The sequence below is a fragment of the Stegodyphus dumicola genome, chromosome 2, assembly GCF_044657685.1.
Source record: "Stegodyphus dumicola isolate Sdum_Otavi_A_Nest chromosome 2, ASM4465768v1".
In the NCBI taxonomy this organism is placed as follows: Eukaryota; Metazoa; Arthropoda; class Arachnida; order Araneae; family Eresidae; genus Stegodyphus; species Stegodyphus dumicola.
The window spans coordinates 151931849-151953715 of record NC_140769.1 but is presented as its reverse complement, the minus strand read 5'-3'; the positions used below and the strand labels follow the sequence as shown (position 1 = coordinate 151953715).

Genomic DNA, 21867 nt, shown 5'->3' with positions numbered 1-21867 from the left:
AATGGAAGAACTGCAAAAGAATGGAGCAGATCTTGCACGAAAATATGAGCGAGATCTCTAAAGGCATTTGAGTTCTGTCAGGAACTTGCCGTTTTAAAAAAACAAGCCCCAGTGTTATTCGTCATCATAGAAAAGGCTAGAGCTTTTTATCTCTTGCAACGGATCTGCACGTATGATTTTCAGAATGCCTTTCACGGTATTTGTGTTGCCCTGTGGATTTACTCTATGCTTCCAGCTACGTCCGCAAGCGGTGAGCGACGTTTTAGCAAATTAAAACTTATTAAAAACTATCTGAGATCATCTATGAGCCAGGAGCGTTTATCAAGTCTCGCAGCAGAAAATCAAACAGTTCATCAAGTTAATTATGACGATGCCATAGATTTATTTTCAGAACAAAAGGCTCGCAGAGTAAAATTTTAATTCCGTAATATTTTAAGTGCGTTAGTTAAGAACTTAAAATTATTATTGAAACAAGAATTATGAAAAGAAGTACAACTACTAACCTTTTCCTTTCAGTAGTAGCCCATATTGTTGTTATGTATAGCTAATGAAAATTAATTACGTAATTAATCAGGTCATCTATTGTCCTAACTTATGTAATCTATTATTTGTAACTAAAGATTATTTTTATTATGCATGCATAATCAAGGGTATCGAAAGATGTATATAATTTTAAAGGTACCATAAGATATTTTTCAGTCTTTAAGCGTAACATTTTTGCTAAAATCTTCTTTAAACATAACATTTTGTATAAGCATAACTATACAAATTGCTATTATCCATCACACAATGAATGTTTCTTTTATGCGGAAGTGTCCCATTTTTCGATTTGTATGGAAGTATCGTGTGTCGAAATACTATGAGTGCGCTGTCAAGGGAGATTCTATAAATGTAAACAAAAAAAACACTCCATCCGGAGACCAAAGCCCTCGGAGCAGTGCTTCACTCGCAGTGCGGGGTTGGCCCTTCCTTTCTTTCTTACCTCCATGGTCTGGCTAGTTATTGTTGCAAATATTGCAAAAGTGCGTATTTCAGAGAAAATGACTATTACAGTACAAAAATAGCCTTTTGCATGAATATGTAAATATTTATTATGTTATCGGGCGTTGTAAGGACAATAGTAGAGTTCTTAAGTAGGCTACAGGAATGCGTTATTGTGAAATGAATATTTAACGTGCTAGGTTAAAGTTACTGTTAGTATTGAGAAATTGGTACAAAATTATTCAGTCCATTGTATTAGTGATTTGTAATTTGCTTATATTTGTTTAAATGAAATTTTTTATAATGTAGTAATGTGTGATAACCATTTTTGTGCTGTGCTGAACTATTTTAGTATTTAGTGCTGAATCATTTTCTGTTAGCATCATTTATTAGTGTAAGTAGGTATTGTTGCAAACGTTGAAAAAATCCCCATTTCCCATTTCAGGGAAAATGTAAATTTGGTTATTTCAGTGCACTGGAGAAGTAACTGCATTAAGAGGGTTCTCGCAGGTTTTTAATTCTGTAACTTTTGGTATGTATGTTCGGCCACCAGCGACTGAGATGTAAAGTCTGAACACTGGTAGTTCGGTCGGGAGTTAGAATCAAGCGAATTAGCTGGCTGCATGGGTGTTTCCGCCATTTCGCTCATGCGTAACTTGCATATGAGCCAATTACTCTTAGAAAGACCTCAGAAGACATCTTCCCTCTTAGGCAGGTAGCTCTCTTATGCTTTGCCATAAGAAAAGAAACTAAACCATTTGTTATGTATATTTCTTTTAGAACAAAAATGGCACATAAGGAATTTCTTACTATAAAATGGATTTTACATTTTATCCCGAAAACTACCTATTTCTATGTTTATTTTAAAAACTAAAATTTGTTATAGAAACTTAAAAGATGGGTAAGGGTGGCAATTTTAAGTTTTTGCCCCGTCTAGGAAAAATGCTAAATCCGGCGCTGTCCGCGTGACCAAGATTTCTGCAGTTATAGCAACGAATATTTGTTTTTATTTTACTTTCAAAATAGTCGCTTCTGGTTTTAGAATTAGGCTTAACGGATTTGTTTTTATCATTATCTAATTTAATTTTTTCATATATCTTAAGTTTTTCCTGAAATTCTGCCAATGTTTTACAACCATAAAGAATAGCTTTATTAAATGCAGAATCATTGAATCATTTATACCATTAATAACATATTCAAATAAAGCGGTGTTTTCAATATTACCTATGGAACATAGATTTTTAATTACTAAAAAATATTCATATAGCAATTCTTTTTCCTGCATTTTACGTTTTGATAATAATTCATGTAACTGAGCAGAGTTATACTGAACACCATATTCATTTACTAATAAAGCTTTAAGTGCATTCCATGAATTAATTTTCCTTTCGCTTTCAATAAACAAATTTGCTTTGCCAGTTAAAAATCTTTTGGCAAATATTAGTTTCTGCAATTCATTTAGTTTTAACAAATTAGATACATCCTCAAAGTTTCCAATAAATTTGTCAACCGAATTATACGGATTACCATCAAATTTAGAAATCAAACTTTCAATATCATTAAAATTTATATACGCATTTGAAAACTGTGAAAATGGAAATTGAACTGATGACTTACTAATATTTTGTTTTAGCTCATGATCTTCATCAACAGCAGCAAAAGAAGAGTTGTTGAAAATTCGAGCAGTTGATGCATCAATTTCACTATTAATAGCAGTATTTCTTCTTTCATCCAATATTGCCTCATATTCCCCTATTTGTTGCTTGTAATTTGATCCCAATTCTGACACCAATTTTGTGGGTTCTTTAGTTTCAAAATCACAATTCATACTCAAACAAAACACATTTAATAAAACATTAATACATCTATAATATAGTTCATCTATTAATACAGCATCTATATCATCTTTCATCTATAAAACAACATCATACATTTATAAAACAACATCTTCTCTCATAAAACAAAGTGGCAAGAGTTCTATCAATTTCACTCATGCAGTCAACAGCTAAAATTTAGACAGCGCGTGAGGAAAAATATTAAGCTATGGATATCCCACATATTTTTTTTAATTTTAAAGTGCTAAATTTTTTTGATTCTCTAAAATACCCTTAATTCACTGCCATCAACAGAAAAGGGGGTATAGTCTTCGATTCAAAGTAAATAAAATGTTAGAATCAGTGGCACAGCTAGAGCTTTTGCTGCTCCTCTTGATACACAAATAGATAACTAACAAAAACAGCACGTTAAAAAGTAAATTAAGACTGTACATTTAATTTTGAAGAAAAACTTGGATTCCAACATTTTAAAATTACATTATTATTCCCCTCTTTTTTTTCCTCATTACTAAAACCATCGATAACATTGTAGAGGTCTACTTATGCTCCATTTGCAGTTATATAACTGTAAGATTTCTTAAATGATTTTTATTTAAAAAACTTTTCTAGCAACTAACAGCACTGGAGATTGCATTTTAGAATTTACTGCAAAAAGTCAAAAGAACTGCCCTTCCATATTCCTCTTTTGCTTTTCTTAGCAGTAACAGAAATAAAATTCTGAAATAGAACTCTTAAATAGAAATTCTTCCTGATTAATATCATTGTGATCATAATTTAGTTAATATTCCTAAATTTCATTCGAAAGTTTCGAAGGAATAAAACAGGTATTACAAGAATATGCAGTATTTGAAATCTACTGATGACTCATTTAAATATTTTATCTGTGAGTAAAAGCTATTTTTCTTCTCAAATAAATTCCATATGGCAATTCAAAATCTCATTATTTATATTATTTTTTATAAACCTTTTGAAAATGATTATGAATATATTTTATGATTAGTATTAACAATTTCTGGGTCTCATTTAATGCAATTCTTTACATAATTTTGCTTCTGAAAAACTCAACTTATTTTCTGCTAGGTTGCAGTGTGATGTTTTGTTATTATTTTAATATTTAACTATAAATTCTTTTACTTAAAAATTTATAATGCATGGAGTTATGGTCAGATAAATAAATAATTATTTGCTCTTAGCACATTCTGATAATTCTTTGCTGTCATTTCAGGCAGAGAATTTGAACAATGATATGAAAAAAGAAAGACGAAAAGAAATACTACAGAGGTTCTTAAATCTTTTAAAGCATGATTTGGAACTTGAGAGGAAAGGCAAACAAGGCGTTGAAAATTTAGCTAAAGTTTTCCAAGAAACACCTACATTTGGAGATGCTGAAGCACAGCAAGATGTTTTTGAAAAGCTGCAAAATGTTAGCAACTTTATTACTATTCAATGTTAAAATCATTATAAAACATTGTTTAATTAATACATTAATAATTAAAAAAACAGTATTTATATATGTGAAAAACTAAAGCATCTATTTAAGTCTTTTTGAATAATAATTCTTGTATTTTTTATTTTTACAATTCTGTTTGAATCATAATGCATTACAAAAAATATGTGAATATTTTTTAATCAAATACCATAAATCATATCAGAATTGTCTTGCTTCCCTGGAGAATTTCCATAGGAAACAGGCTGACTATTCATGCTACACACATTTAAAAAAATATATTTGAATTTTTTCTTTAATATGTTCTCTTAATTTTCAATTCTAGTATTGCATTTTTTGAATATTTGTAAATTGTTACTTTATATGAGTAGCTAAATTTATTGTTTCCCCCACCCCGAATTAGAAAAAAGTTATTTATTATAAGTATTTTTCAGATATTATTGCCTAAAAGAATTTGGTTGTTCTAAAGGGGCAGATTTGTGGAATTGAAGTTTTAAATTGAGATTATTATAAATTTAATTTTATCCTTGTCAGACCTTGTTTACAAGATTACTATGAATTCAAAATTATAATTATCAGAACTTTCTATCTTGAAGCATTGTATTTTTCAAAATTATTTTTATAAATTTCAATGAATTAAATTGTATGTCATTTTAAATGACAGTTCTGTTTTCATTCTTAATCTTGACATGATCAGATACAATTTCAAAAATATAAATTTATAGCTTAGATTCAGTAACATTTAATAACCAAATGATAATTGATCTAGAATTTCTAATATTAGTGGCTAATCTTTCTTGCATTTTATTTCAAATTGGGCCGACTCTTCTTTTTCAAAATATTAAATTACCTTTATTATTGTTAGGAAATGTCCAGGCGCAGTCGGATAGCTTCCACGCAAAGCAGGTATAGGGTTGCCATAAAATGGCAAGGGAATGTAGGGTTGCCACATTCGACAAGAAATTGCTCATTTGGCGACAAAATTGGTGATATGGCATGGACGGATCGAGAACCTTCTGAAACAAATTTTTACCGGTTTAGTCCAGAATGTTCTCGAACACAAGCCGAATGTTATATAAACCCTGCTGGTCCGCAGTCAGTGAGTTTGCCTCGTTAGGGCGAGTTAGTGTGTCTCATCTAGTTAGTCCATGTGGAGACAAATGAGTTGACAGCTGGCCAGCGAGTGCCGAGTGGGTCGTCGAGTGCATTGAAGAGTCTCTTAGTGTATCGCGGTTAGTGCATCATCAAGAGAGTGTGTTAAGCTCCAGGAACGACAGAACCAAAGAGTCGGGAGCTGTGCTCTGTGTGTTGTCGAGTGCATTGCAAGTTGTAGCGTGGAGAGTCTCCAGAGTACGTGGAGTTCCGAGAACTACCGAGCAGAGTTGGAAGCTGTACTCTGGTGCTTTGCAGGGAAGCTGCCTCCACCGTTGTTGCCTGACAGTGTGAAGGCTGTGTCGCTGATTGTTCCAGCGTGTTTATAGTAAATCTTCAATGATTGTAAATAGGAACTTTGGAGCTGTCCTGATTAATATTGGCTAAATAAAGTGTGTTTTAATACTTCATCAAGTGTCATCATTATTCACTCCAAATCCACATGAATCCCATATGAACGTGAAAGAAGAAAATAACATAACATTATTGTATTAGTTTCAGTAGTGAAAGTTTCTTTTGAGTAACCTCTTAAACTTTCTAAACAAAGTTGTATTAATAAATAAAATAAGATTTAGCTAAAAAGGGTGGATGAATTCATGAAGTTCTCACAAAGAAGAAGAAAAATTTAATGATTTCCCTCATTTTTCCCCTTGGAAAGTTTTTAGGAAAAACAATAAACAAAACTTTTTGCTGTTTCTTATAAAGCCTTAATTTTAATTCATAAAAAATAATTTTCTGATACAGAATAGATACAAAATTCATTATTTTATTGCATAATTAAATATTTAATTGTTATTAGCACTCATATTAAAGAATAAAATTATTTGAATCTGATTAGTCGTATTGATTTCCTGAACATTTTGCTTTCCTATGAATCAGAATTCTGGAAATTTATTTTAGATATTAAAAAAATTATTTAATTAAGTTAAAAAAATGGGTAATAGAAAAAATCATGCAAAATGTACGCAGAAAATATGTTATTGTTTTGTATTTTTCTTTTATTAATTTTTTTACTCAAACTGAAAAAAATTGTAATTGGTTTATAGATACTCATAGCTTTTATTAAAATAGCTGTTTAATATATTGTTGCATTCTACTTTCGTGAATTTTCGTTAATTCTACTTTCGTGGAGTGATTGATGAAAATACGTGATGAAGAATCAAAACACAACTTATTTAGCCAGTATTTCTCAGGACAGTTCTAAAATCACATTTACAGTCTTCCAAAAACTCTGACAAACACACAGAAACAATCAGCAACACAGCTTTCAGGCTATAACAATGAAGACAGCTTCACGGTAAAACACTATAAAGTACAATTCCCGACTTGGTTGATCACTCTCGGAACTCAAACTTGATGATGCACTGACGAGATACTCTTGCAATGCACTAACTCACAGTACACTGCTACTTTGCGTACAGGCTGTGTTTCTACAGCTTTTAGCCTACCTTCGAGAACATTCTCGCCCAAACCATTAAGAATTCATTCTAGAATGTTCTTCATTCATGGCATATTGGCAATTTTGTCGCCAAATGGATGATTTTGTGCAAAATCTGGCAACCCTAAACCCGCTTTGTGGGAAAGCTATCTTACCACAGCTGGGCATTTTGTAACAATATGTAATTAATGTACTGATATATCTGCTAAATGGGCACTGTGTTTATATAAGAAAATTTCAGAAATGGAGAAACTTTTGTTTTACATTGACATAATTTTTATCAAAGTTAGAACATTATTTAGTAATTTTCCCAATATTTAAATAATTCATGCTAATCAATAGGTTATGATTGTATTCAGTGTATTTTTGTTAAAATTATATTAAGATGGTAAATAAATAATAAAAATTCTATTAAAAATTTTAATCCCCTTTCCCTTTAGAAATATAACAGTAATAGAATTATGGTTTTGTATTTTGAATAGATGCGTGCAATGTTGACTTACTTTGAAGCTACAAGGTTTAAGATGCAGTGTACACTTGCTGAACTAGAAGGACGTAATAAGCCTACTCATCCATTATATGCCCACATGGAAGTGAAAAACAAGCAGGTAACAAAATCTTCTTGATTATAAAATAATCCCATCATAACATTAATCATATAAAGTTTATTAGTAGCAGTGTAGTACTTTGAATTTTTAATCAGAAGCATTTCGTTGTACACATGGCATTTCATTTAAATCTCTTACGGCTTAATGTTGAAACGCGAAGTTATAAGAGAAGAATAAAACAACAGTTTTAGGGGTTTAATTTTTTAAATAATTTTTTTTATTTTTGCTTAAATATTTTAATTTAATAATAAGAGCAATTAAAAAATCTCTTATGAAACAATAGATAGTTTTTATTAATTTTCTTTCATTCTATGTGAAAATAGTACAAGCTTATTCATGTGACTTCTAACATGTCCCCCCAAAAGGGACTTCATTATTAATGGATTTTGTATAAGCAAATTTTGATATTATGGTTCAGGAATGCATATAAATATTAAAGTTTCATATAATTTAGTACAACTAATGGATTATTAACAGGGTATGAATCAAACTGTTTTGAAAGTTCCTCACTGGGTTAGAATGGAGCGGAGAAATTCAGGAAGTAGCGGTTCAGGCTCAAGTGATTCACCAGATTACGACATTTCTCAAGTACAAGGTAGAAATTTTTATTTGATATATAAAGTATTAATATTCCTTTTTAATATAGCATACTTTGTTTTGAAAAAATATACATAAAATAATTACTATAATGATTTTACAAATAACTTTCAGAAAATAGAAATGATGTGTATGCAAATATACCTGCAAGTTCAAATGGAGTTTCTTCCATTTCATCCATGGTGCAATGTCGAGCTTTATATGAATATGAAGCAAAATTAAGTGATGAGCTAACTCTTCATCCAGGTATGCTTTTTATCTAATTTTCTGGAACAGATGCTTTTTCTACATGATTTAAATTTTCTTCAAATAATTGTTCACAGAAAGTTTAAACTAATAACATTTATTGTAAAATATATTCAATGACATTAATGTAGCATTTAATTATAAGACAACACTTCAAGTATATCTGTTAAGGAGGAATACACTGATTACTAACTATTTAATGAAAGCTGCTCTGAATTCATATTACATTCAGGAAGCACTCATACATACTGTTTATTGAGGAGCAGAGAAATGAACCTGCAACAAATTGCCGGTTTTCTGTGACTTTAGTTAGTCAGCCACTGGTTAGCCCTAAATAAGTTGGCAAATACAGAGACATTGTAACTACTAGGTAACCCAAAAAATTATTGTTGGTTTGGACAGTCAGAAAGAAAAAGTCCTACAACAAATAAAAATTACTGCTAATCTTCAAAGTAATCACCATTGGCCTCCAGTGCCTTTAGCCGACGAGCGGCTAGCTGTGCGATGCCATCGCAGTAAAACTCAGGAGTCTTGGATGCAAAGAAGTCCATAAGAGCTTCTTCGAGGTCTGGCCGGTTGTTGAAGGATTTCCCACGAAGATGGTTGTCCAGGGAATGGAAAAAGTTATTGGCTTTTTGTGCGAGGGCTGGGGAGTATGGTAGATAGGGTAATGTCTTCCAGCCCAGTCATTGGATGATGTTCCTGGCCTCCCGAGCCACATGAGGCCTCACATTGTCATAGAGGAGGACTACACTCTTGCGATAGACCACCTCTTTATGCATCGGGGTCTGATGCACATGTTCCAACTGCTGCGAGTACAGGCCTGTCATGATGGTTTGGCCCACTGGCATGAGCTCATAGTGCACCACTTGGTGCATCAGACAGTGAGTGGTTGCTTGTTTGCATCGGACAGTGAGCACCGCATAGGAAGGGCATACAACTTGCTCAACTTATATGCCCTTTCTATGCGGTGCAAATGGAGTCTGATCATTTTGTCAGATACCTGGAAGTGTGCTGGGCGCTCACCTCATGTTTGACTACCGTCACTCTCTATGGCTGCTCTCACGGCCTCATCGTCCAGCGCTTGCGGCCGACAGCTGCATGGTGTATCACTAAGACATATCCCCTGACTTGAACTTCTGGAAACATTGCCTAGCGGTTCATTCATTAACGGCATCATCCCCCAAAGGCCTGGCAAATTTGGCAACTTGATTCTCCTGCTGACAGGCCCACTTTAAAATCATACAGCAAACAACTCAATGAGTGCCTTTGATGCATCCATTTCAATCAGTCGCTGTGTGAGTTACCAACGCAATGCGCTTTTATACTCTTGGTCAATGTCCGGACTCCCATCCTAACCACTTCATCGCCAGGTGTGGCGACTTTTTTTAAGTTTGGGTTCACTCTTCCAGTGTCATATCAGATACGGGAAGAACTTTTTTAGTTACCTTGTACAGTACAAGTCTGAAATCCGGATGTCCATTATCTGGAATGATCTAAAATCCGGACCTCAAAACCACCAACAACGTTTCTCTTGTAGGCTTTACACATGGACATTTGATTCCCCCATTTGCACATAATAAAATATCTGGAGAGTTCCGATTCTTAATTATACTTTGATACTAAATTAAATACCTTGTTATTGAAGAAATAATCATTTTAGCATAAATTTGTACTATCAATAATTTGGCTCCATTGCTGCATATCTGCTTGGCACCCATCTCAAAATGAAACATTCCACATAGATTCATTATTGATCTGACGCCAACTTTGTGAATCATTATTTTTATTATACTTTCCTTTCATCACCACGTTTATCAAAACATGACAACTTGAGTAATGACTCATGTAGTGATGCCTAAACAATTTTTATATGTTAGTAATTGAATAATAAAGGAGTATTGTAACCTTTTATGTTGACTTTACGCTTACAGATTTAAGTTAAATGCGCTAAAAAATGTTGACGAGGAAAAATTTACCAAAAATTTCTTTCCATATGCTAAAAATAGATTTTGTTGATGATACTCATGTACCCAAAGATTACATTTAGGGCTATTTGAGTTAAGAATAACTGATTTGTTTTTCACATAAATCCAGAACCATTGCCAGGGCTCGTATGGCCTCTCCGAGTCTCAGAATTTAGGACCCACAGAGACCGCATCAGAAGGTAAGATATCTAGTACCGGCCCTCAAAAAGGCTTAAGTATATATGGGAATTTATTTATTCAGAACTCTGATAAGCCTTAAGCATGTGCAAGAAATATACAATAAGTATAATAAATAACTAATACAATTCAAGCTTAATTGTCTCAGTGTGCGATAACAGCGAGATAAAATTTAATGGAACAACTTGTCGTTAGTCGCCAATCTCATGATGCATAGCCAAGTATGTATAGGGAAGGATAGCTAAATTTGATGAAGATAGCCGCTAATTTTAAATGTTTTCGGATATCGCAAAACAAAGGTGAAATTTTCCAATTAACGGATTTTGTAAAGAAATTTGGGGAAGCAGTAATAAATGAAGGTGATATAAAAGAAGTTTTTCATTGTGATGACAATGTTTCTCAATCATCAATCAATTAATGAATGGTGAAATCTGTAGTATGGTTTTAGATCCAGAAATACCACTACCGATAGTGAAGAAAGTGACAGAGAAGTTACTGAAAACGAGAAAATTTCGATTGACAAGTTAGTCAGAATTCTTAAAACAGCAGTTGCAGGACTTCAACAAAACATGATATTATGTAACTAAACAAGAGATTATGTCTGCCTATAGAATTAAAGAGAAAGTATTAGCAGAGAAAACGAAGCAACTTAAACAACATACATTGAACGAAATGTGTAATAAGGTAAACAAATAAATGTTAAGCCCTTTTGTAAATTTTGTAAATTTTGATACCCTTTAGATCATAAATAATTCATTTTTTTCATAAATCACGATTTCATATTTTTAATTTTATTATTTCTACATGCCATCTTAGTAAATTTAAACTGATGATCTAATATCCGGAAAAATCCCAAATCCGGAATCACCGAAGTCCCGACTAGTCTGGATTTCGGACATTGTACTGTACAAATTACTTTTCAAATAAATGATTTTTCATTTTAAGGTTTTACATCAGGTTCCCACATGCAAGATAATGTGGCCTGACTGTAAGATGCACAACTGCCATATTGGACAACATATCTCGCAGAACAATATGGTATTGAATGTATATGAATGTCTTGAGAAAAAGCTGTTTATATGATATTGACTAGTTCTAAATTCATCGTCATTTTTGGTTGGTGCCTTTGATAAAGACATTCAGTCAACCCAATAACATCCCATAGAATCTAAATTACAGCAGGAAAGCACCTACATATTTTGCAGGGACTATCTGCAGATTTTATCTGTACTTGTATATTATTATGCTAAAAATGGCATAATAATATACAAGTACAGATAAAATCTGCAGATAGTATATTATTATGCTATTATAATACTTATATTATTATGCTATTATAATACTTATATTATTATGCTATTATAATACTTAGCATAATAATATACAAGTATATTATAATACTTGTATATTATTATGCTAAAAATGGCTTATAGTGTATTTTGGAAACAGACTAACTTTTGTTTGTCTGCTGTTGCTGTAGTTTGCTGCTACATTTCACTGACATATTAATGTGGCAGTGCTATACCAATTTTTCGTTGTAGTGATGGTCTGCTGTTAATGCTGATGAAATAACAAATTATAACTTAACTGTAACTCCATAAAAGACTCTCAAAAATGGCAGCAGGATTTGCTTAATTAATGACCATATCATTTCTTTGTTGAACACAACATTTCCCAAATTATCAAGCGAGGCAAGCTCTGCAGCTTTTCATGTTAAGGACCAATTTTCTCTAAGTATGATGAGATTACAAACCTGTAAGTAATAGTCTATCCTCATTTCACTGAATGCCAGCTGTTCTGAGTACTGGATATATAATGCTTCAAGAAAATCCATTTCACCAATTGAAGAAGCTTTATGGATATTTTTTGCAGACCTGAAGCCAAAGTAGTGATTAAATTTCCAGCTATGTTTAGCTACTAAAGATTTGTTTATTTCTTCTTTTCTGACATAAGATTCATGTTCCTTGATGCGAAATTTCAACTTTGTTTTAGTTGGGCCCAGATATCTGAAACCACACTGACAAAATATGCTATAAATTGTCCAAGAATGCAAGTCAGAGATGCAGTATTTCAGAACTGAACAACAGATTTTATTGATTACATTCTTTAAGATTTCATCTGTTACTTTGGGAATTTTCAGCATATTTTGTCAGTATGGAACATTAAAATTTTGCTTCAAAGAATGCTTTTTTTTTTTTTTTTTTTTTTTTTTTTTTTAATTTCTAATGGCTAGGCAAAAGTTACAAAGAACTAAAATTTTACAAACAAAGAACTAAGAACAAAAAGTTATTGCCTAAGGAGTGCTCTTGCCTCAGTATCTCAACTCGTCTGTAAGACCACGAAGAGCCCCACATTGAAGCAGGTGGTCCTTGTCCATTTTTTCTCCAGAGTGGACGTATGAATACGAATATTATGCAAGAAAAGAAGAAATCAACAAATTTTTGACAGATAATCATAGCTGGAAATTTAATCACAAATTTAAGTGTGCGAAAATTATCTACAAAGCTTCTTCAGTCGGTGAACTGAATTTTCTTAAAGCTTTTCAGATTTGCAAAAGCTTATCTTGGTTTTTCAATGACCTGAATTCCAATTTCAAAACCTGAATTCCTCCTAATGCTTTCAAAATTCTAATATCTTAATTTTTCATATTTTTTTCCTGTTTCCTTGGTCAGATAGCACTACGCTCATTTTCACTTTGCTCCATCCTTTGTTTTTGGTATAAATACAATCATGGCTCCTCTCTTTTTTGCAGAACTTCTTTGCTCCTTACGAAGAGGGACCTGCACTTGTTCACCCTCAAAATCAGTTAGAGTTTCAATTAAATCTACGCCAAACACAAGATTGTTCTTTTGCCTAATTTTAAGTTTTACTTTGGTGTGTTTCTCTTCTTTCAATATGGAACTCATTTTCAATGCAGATTTCTGCAGTGTTGTTAGCAATTATATTGTTAGCAAGGCAACTCTTTGGACAACCAGGCATGAGTTGCAATTAACTTTCATTGACTTTTAAATTCTGTTGCTCATGCTTTAATTTGCTAGTTTATGTGAATACACATGGTATGAATCAGAAGGAAAGGGCTTAACTTAAATTACACTTAACTATTACTGAAAACAATTGTCACGAAACTTCCAGCACACACATTGGTTTGATTAAGAGATTCTTGTCAGTGTTCCAAAAGTATTTTCTTTTCTTAAATGTCATTCCTAACATTGATTTGCACAGTTTTTAAAATAACATGAATTTGTTCAATATTATGACCAGACAGTGTAGCATTTTCTTTATCAAGTACTTTATGTAAAATAACACTGAAAAGGATGTATAAAATTACTCCACAAATTAATATCTGTTACTCGGCCCTTAATTAAGCACATATTTTATTAATGAAAGAAGCATAATTTGTGATATGAGTATACGTACATGCTTACATTACATTACAAAAACAAGCCAATTATAAGTTTAGAAAAAAGAGTTTCTTACATCTGACAACTATTTATACAATATGAAGTTCTTTTCAAATATCAACAAGTAGATAATTTTTCATTTATTTGACTCCATAAAAGTTATAATTAATTTTGATATATTTACAATTGTTGTTTATTACACATTATTTATATATATATATATTAAAATTAATATAAAAATCTGAAATTTTAATTTCAGGTGATATCATCGTAATGGTGCAAAAAACAGATGACGGTTGGTGGCAAGGTGAACTAAATGGAATTGTAGGAGTATTTCCATCTACTTATGTTGAAGAACTGTAAACTGATTTTTAGTTTGAATTCTTCCTTTATTACGTTAATATGAATGGAACATGGGAAGCATCTTATAGGAGCATGCCCAGTGCAATTTGAAAACATTCAGTTATTTGATGAATTTTCACATTCATAAGCCAGTTTGCCATCCAAAGTTAATAAATAGTTGTTGTTTACCAGCTTTGAGGAGAAAGGCAAGAATACCCCTGAATGTCAGAACTGAGTTTTACTTCAGTTTGTACTCATTGAATCAAAGGTGAATTTCTTTAAATGAGTACTTTTTTAAACACAAGGAAGTTTTAAATAATCAATAAAAAAGAGGGAAGTTTGGATTAAAAAATCTGATTGAATGTAAGCCTATAAAACTACCCATCATGAATCCACAAACCTGTTTTAGCTCATTAAAACAAACAAAGTGGATGTCAAGATTTCTTTAAAGAATGCTACTTTAGACTCTTTTTATTGGGACTTGATTGACTGAAGTTTTGATTTAGTAGTGAAAAAAGGAAGTTGTGATCTATGCAATAGCATGTACAGGTACAACACTAATAGCTCTTAAAGACTTAGTCATTTGAATGAAATCTAAAAGATAGTTAACTTTTTGCATGTACTGAAGTGTCATATTACATTTGACAATCCAATAATTAAGAATATGAGGTTCGTAAAAACAAACAAAATATAGTAACACAAGCATATTAAAATATTCTGCAATTACTTAAAAATTAACTCAGACATTCTAGCATAAAATTTTCATCAAGTTTTCATTGTTAATTTTAAATTAAATTGTGGCAAAAACTAAAGGCGACTGAACCATAAACGAACTAAAAAGGACATACCATTAAAAAAATAGAATAGAAAGAAAAATTGAAATAATGATCTCAGGATAACTTTCTAGTAAATATTACTGCCATGCTATGAAACAGTATTTGCTGTTTTAATTTTAATTGCTCAATGAAGTATGGTAAAGAAAAATCATTCCAGTCATTTCTATGTTAGCATGATTCTTGACAATAATGGCTATCATATATCTCATTTTGAATTTAAAAATGAAAGGAGTTTACCACATAAAGTTTACCACATTTTAAGTATACCACATAAGAGTTTGATTCATACAATAATTTATATTTGAAAAGAATAAATTACAAGTTAAAGCTTATTTTAGGGGAAAAAGGAGCAGTTATCTTTTAGTTTTATATTTTCACTAGGTGAACTGGTACAGAAATGAAACACTTGTAAAAAGCATATATATAGGAAAACTAACCTTTTAAGGAACTAGTAATAAAGTAAAAATATCAAAAACTGAACTGTACTTGCTATATAACAATTACATCGTAGCTGACAGCATTGAACTAGGAAAAACAGATTGTTTCTGGGAGGCTCCTACGCTATGTGGTGACACCTTTTTCAAAGAATTCCTAATTGACTTAAATTAAGTTTAATGCATGATTCAGACTACTGCACTACAGTCAAAAGTCGTTAATCCGGACTCGTCGGGACTTCGGCAATTCCGGATTATCGATTTTTCCGGATTATAGATCATCAGTTTAAATCTGGTAAAATGGCATGCAGAAATTATAAAATTAAAAATATGAAACCTTAATTTACGAAATAAAGAACAATTATGATCTAAAGGGTATCAAAATTTACAAAAAAAAAGGGGGGCTTAATATTTATTTGTTTACTTTATTAAACATTTCTTTCAATGTAAGTTGTTTAAGTTGCTTCTTTTTTTTATCTGATAATACATTCTCTTTAATTCCATAAACAGACATAATTTCTTGTTCAGTTACAAAGTTCCGCTGTTCAAGCCCTATAATTGCTGTGTCGAGAATACCGACTAATTTGTCAATCGAAATTTTTTCGTTTTCAATAACCTCTGTCACTTTCTTCGCTGTCGGAAGCGAATTATAATGACGAGGCATTTGATTTAAATCATATCAAAGACGGAGTACATCGAGAGGAAATACCACATTTAGTAAGCAATTATAAGCCAAATAAAATAAAAACATCTGCTCTTAAGATAAGGATAGTGTTGACAGATCAACTTCCAATTCATTGCGCTCCGCGGCGTTAAAGATAAACAAACGTTAAAGTTTAGATAAACAAAGGATATGCCTTTATCCATTTTTTGCAGCAATTCCACTTTTTGTTTATTGGACTCCGAAAGATACTTTCGCTTTGTATATCCTTTACATATTAGTAAATATATATCGGAAATTCTATTTGAAATAATCGAAAGTTCATTCTATTTGAAATAATCGAAAGTTCAAGCTTACTTTTATAAAATTGCTCTAACAGTCTGCAAAAAAATAATAAGCCGGATCCAATTCGAAGATTAAGGAACAACGCAATCTGCAACATTAACTGAAATAGATAATTAGATAATTTTAGCTTAGCTTATCCCGTCCGTTATACATTAAACGCGCATTCGTAAACGTATTTTGCACACGCGCACACGCAAATTCGCAGCAGTAAAGGTCTTACACGCATGCGTCAACGCGACGCATGCGCAGAAAGTTTGTAGCTTTGAAGTCCGGATTATGGGTGTCCGAATTAACGACTTTTGACAGTATTTATGATTTGATTCTATTGTAAAATGTATTACTATTTAATTAGATATTCTAAGTTTTAAATTATCTGGGTAATTTAAATTTGTAATTTTGTTACGTTTTTATTCTGAGAAATTCCTGAACAGGAAAGGAGAGCTTTTATTTACCAAGTATTTGTAAATATGATAAAAGTAAAATTAATAAGTAATGCACATACTGTTGTATGGATAAAATTAGTAATGCATTGTATATTGATGTAAAACAAAGTTAAATACAAATATTAACTGATTAAATATTGGTTGAATTTTCATAAGAAGCTATACCTATGGGATAAGAAAGCTTCTTCTTATTCTTCACTTACCTATGGTATACCGAGACAATTCAGATAAAATTTAATAGAAAAATTATTCTTGAGATCACTAGGGATGGGAAGATGGAATTTGGGCTATTCTTCACTTACCTATGGTATACCGAGACAATTCAGATAAAATTTAATAGAAAAATTATTCTTGAAATCACTAGGGATGGGAAGATGGAATTTGGGCAGTTAACCCGGCGGAAGTCGCACCAAGAAAAGTTACTAGAGTGGGTGCGTGGGGTATCACATACCCTAATATTTAAAATACAATAAAAATAGTATTATTTAGTTTTAAAACTGTTTTTTTTTCCTCGTGAATTATAAATAAATGAATAAAAAATTAATGTCCGAAATAATCTTAGAGTTAAAATTAAGATAAATGAAAATAATAAACATCATGCCTCTAAGTTTCATTGCATCTCTAATACACCATGCTTATTTTATTTCTTCACACTTTGAACGAAATACATTCATGTGTTCTTGGCACAGAATGTTTTCACATTTTAAACATTGCATTCACGTTCTTCTGTCCTTGGCACGAGGGCAAAAAATTTAACACATCTTTCATACTTAGTTGTTTTGAATTTCATGTATTCGTTTTAATTCTTCATTGAAACTTCTGCTTTTGTTTTGCATGCAGTATGTCAATTTCTTGGAAAAGTATTAATCTCTGATCTTTGTTCAATACTTTTTTTTCATTAATTGTAATGCTAAGTCCTTCAAAAACAGACTTCTGTTTCTTGTTGGTGGATTAGCACTTGAATGTAATATAATTCAAGCATTTATTACAGCAACATTCAGTGCAGAAAAGAAAATTACCATTGGCCACCTTCTCGTTATTCTGGCAATTGAATAATTGGCTGACATATCATCCCCATATCCACTGCTCCTTTAGTCATATTATTAAAACATATAATTCCTGACGTTTTATTTTCTCCAATAGTATCATCTATAGTATGATCGTTATATAATGTTGAAAGCATAAGAACAGTTTTTCCTGTTTTAGGAACATCTGGAATTAATGTTTTATCTTTTTCGAAACCAAAACATTGTAGAAAGTATTCTTAGTTTCATCTTCAGTTTCCGAAATGCAATCTTCATCGCTTTCAAATATTTCTAATAAATCTCACATGCGTTGCATCTCCAGTTCATAGGGACTCATTCTTTTTACCATAATGCAGTTAGAAATTTTTAAGAATTTAATGTCAAGTACTTTAAAATCACTTGCGAGTAGAAATATTTACTGTTACACTCTAGAAATAAATTTCTGAACTAAATATTCATTCAGAAAAACACTTACACGAACAGGCGCGTGGGGTGTGTCATACCCCAGTTCCAACAAAATACCGATAAATCTTTTTCTGAAACACACAGACAAAGAAAAAGTGGTTCTGAAAGTCAACCTCAAGTAGGAACTCAGTTACTGAAAGCAGCACAGAATTTCAGTTTCACAAGTTAAGAATATTCCACTTTTATGTAGGGTTGAGGTATGATACACCCCACGCGCCTTCCCGCGGGTTAAGTTTCATTAATTCAATAAATTTGATTTATTGTTGGTAAAGTTAAAAATTGAAAACTGGGAGATGTGAAAAACCAGATTGTGCAGCTATGAACTACATTTTCATGTGAATTTTTAAGAAAATTAAGTGTTAACAAAGAAGATCAATTGCATTAGGGAAAAGTTTTAACTCTCTTTTATTGCTTATGTAAGAGTGCAGATTCGTGTTTGGGTATTATCGAATTTCAGAGTACTTTTAAAATGAAATATTGCAAACTAGTTTTGATATGGTGAAATATATTCAAAGTATGCATTTGAACTACATTATTTACTTTTTGATAAGATTTATATTTTTAGAAACTATTATTTTTTTACTTTATTTGAAATTTTATATTTAATCACTTATGAAAATGTCTAGCTGTTGCTCATGAAATAATATTACAAAAGTTTTTACTGTGCCTTATTCAATGAAGTTTTTTAACCATCATATATTATACATACAATTTTTAAAATCTACCATTTAAAGACATTTATAAAAGGTACTAAATAACGAAAATGTATGAAGTTTCAATAAGGTATTGTTCCAAAAATTCTGATTTTCACTTGCTTAAGTGACATTATATATCTATATATCTGATTAAAATTTGTTCTCATTTAATTTACTGGGACAGAGCTTGGTTTGTAATATTTTTTAGATATTATTAATATGTTGTATTCTAGTTTTACAGTATACCATAAAAACTCAGTTTAATAGCTTTCAATTAGTTTTAACATTAATTTTAAATTAAAATAGATTTAAAATAAAAGCTGAAATAAAAAAATTGAGATAATTACTCTAGAATAATTAAGAAGCTTAATTTCAAAAATAAATTATTTAATGTATGTGAAAAATAAAAATATAACTACAGCAGTTAATGTATGAAATTAAAAAATTATTTGCCATGTAGTATGCAATTTGTGCACATTGAATAAAGTGTTAACATCTAAAATTACATTTAACTTGCAAACTTGGTGCTGCATGAGAGTGAACAAGCTAGATATTTATTTCAATAATTCATATATTTTTAAAGCTAACAAATTAACATTTATTTTGGATTGCATTAAAATATATATTGGCTTCTGAAAGTATTTTAAATATTGGAATTTAAAGAAAAAGTTTAATTTTGAATGAAGTTCATAACATTTCAAATAAAAGCAACAAAATAATAAAATTACAAAAATATTATGAAATTAAACAAATGTAATATATTAACTCATTCCATAAAAGTGTGAGGAGGATAATTCATTATGATAGGTATATTATTAGCTGAAAATTTACTATTTTCATGTAATCCACTAGCATGTCATGTGATCAAGCACTTGTACACTTATGTCCTGTTTTATTACTTGCTTGTAGATAAGCATCATTAAGTACTCATGAGAAACATGTTTGCCATATTTGATGCAAATTTTGTTCCTACTTATAATGTGTATATAAATGACAAAAATTGAATTAGTTTTAAATTATGATGTATATTTGTACAGATTATATTAGAAATAAAGTTTTCTGGTATGATAGTAGTATATTTAAGTGTCTTTTTTTACCCCACAGATCTGATTTCTTTTATTTACTTTGCCACGATATATATATGATTTGATTAACATAACATAGCGCATAAATACTAATAGAACATAAGTTTTTGAAGAGATGGGCTAATTTTGCATGTTAAAACAAGTTAATATAAAACTATGTTTTATTTGAATTTAAATTAATTTCAGTAATAACCACGATGCATGAATAATCACAAAAAATTAGAGATATTAATTTGATTAGTATCATGCATATTTTTTGTTAACATATGTTACACTTAAATATGTGAGTGAAATGTTGCATTATATTAAACATATTTTTTCCAATCCAAAGAAATTATATATTTACTGTATACATACATGCATGCATATCTATGTTTAATCAACTTATTACTGCATTAAAACAACAATGAAGTATTTTTAATTTTTCAGCAGATAAGTTAAAGTGCAATTTTTTTTTTTTTTTTTTTTTTTTTTTTTTTTTTTAAATAAGAGGTTCAATATGATCAGTTGCAGACAAAAGCCATCTAAGTGTTTCAAAATTTTATCGTTTATCAATAGGTTTTAATGAATTGCATTCATTGCTATTATACTTAACTGATACAGAGATAAAAGAGCCATCATTTTAAAATGCAGCACACTTTATTTAATTTAATAATTTAGTTACACTTCCATCTGATAATAATTAGCCTAAAAGAGCTCTGTAATAAACAAGAGATCTTGCATCATAATTATCCAAAACACTTATGCAAACAATTGATTCACAAATTGAAACTTGCAAGGGTCAAATTATTGAAAGCATTTTTGATGAAGAGAAAATGAGGCAACAACTCATTTCAGAAGCAAAGATGATGATATTGAAATATATATTAATCAATTCTACTGCATAATTAGTAAAAAAAAATATGACGATTGACATGGATGCAACTATTTTTAATACCTTAGTTAATGTTTATAATGAATTACAAATACTGCTTTAAAACATGAAATTGAGCACATTTATAAAAGTAATGTTTTTATGGTTTGTGTGCTTAAAATGTAAAGCAGCTAGATAGTTTATATACAAACAAAATTTTTAATATTTTGTAAATATATGTTTAAAATTACATAAACAATTTTAAAAACATTTAATTAAGGCATATCTTCAAATTAACAATAATCCTGATTTAAAAAGTAATTTCCAATCGTCCTTCCTAAAATCAAAGTTTTGATTGTATTACATGGGGGGGGGGGAGTAATATATTCTCATTCTTGGAAAATCTTGAGGCATTGCAAGAAACTTCAGGGAATGTCTTGATTTTGTTTTAAGCCTTTAACATTTGGCACTTAGATAATGTAAAAGTAAACAAATGAAATTGTATGTGAGCAATGCAACAAATTTTTTTAAAGGAATTGTATTGTCATTCATTTGTTCTCTAAAATGATGAATTACGTATATATTTTTTAATTTGAGAAGGTTGAAATAACTTAATAAAATTTAAATAAGAACAAAAGTTAATAAGAATTCATCTTTCATTTCATTAAAAGTTAAACTAATGAATAAATTGTTACTACAAGATATTTCCAAACTAAAAGATTTTCTTTAACAAACATATTTTCAATAAAACAGCAAAAATACTTTTTTCTGCCTTCTTGAATACCCTTTAGTTGTTAATCTTTATAAAATAAA

General features: G+C 30.6%; 1 protein-coding gene across 2 annotated transcripts in view; it reads left to right on the top strand.

Moving 5' to 3' along the window:
• Nost (Nostrin) overlaps positions 1 to 20192 on the top strand; it is a 203996-nt gene extending 183804 nt beyond the window's left edge. For both annotated transcript variants that reach the window (XM_085811282.1, XM_085811281.1), the window contains exons 9-13: positions 4042 to 4239; positions 7336 to 7461; positions 7939 to 8056; positions 8173 to 8304; positions 14130 to 20192. In XM_085811282.1, the coding sequence (XP_085667408.1) occupies positions 4042 to 4239; positions 7336 to 7461; positions 7939 to 8056; positions 8173 to 8304; positions 14130 to 14233 (678 nt within the window). In that variant the 3' untranslated portion in view covers positions 14234 to 20192. The remainder of the gene's footprint in view (positions 1 to 4041; positions 4240 to 7335; positions 7462 to 7938; positions 8057 to 8172; positions 8305 to 14129) is intronic.
• Positions 20193 to 21867: the final 1675 nt, after the last annotated feature.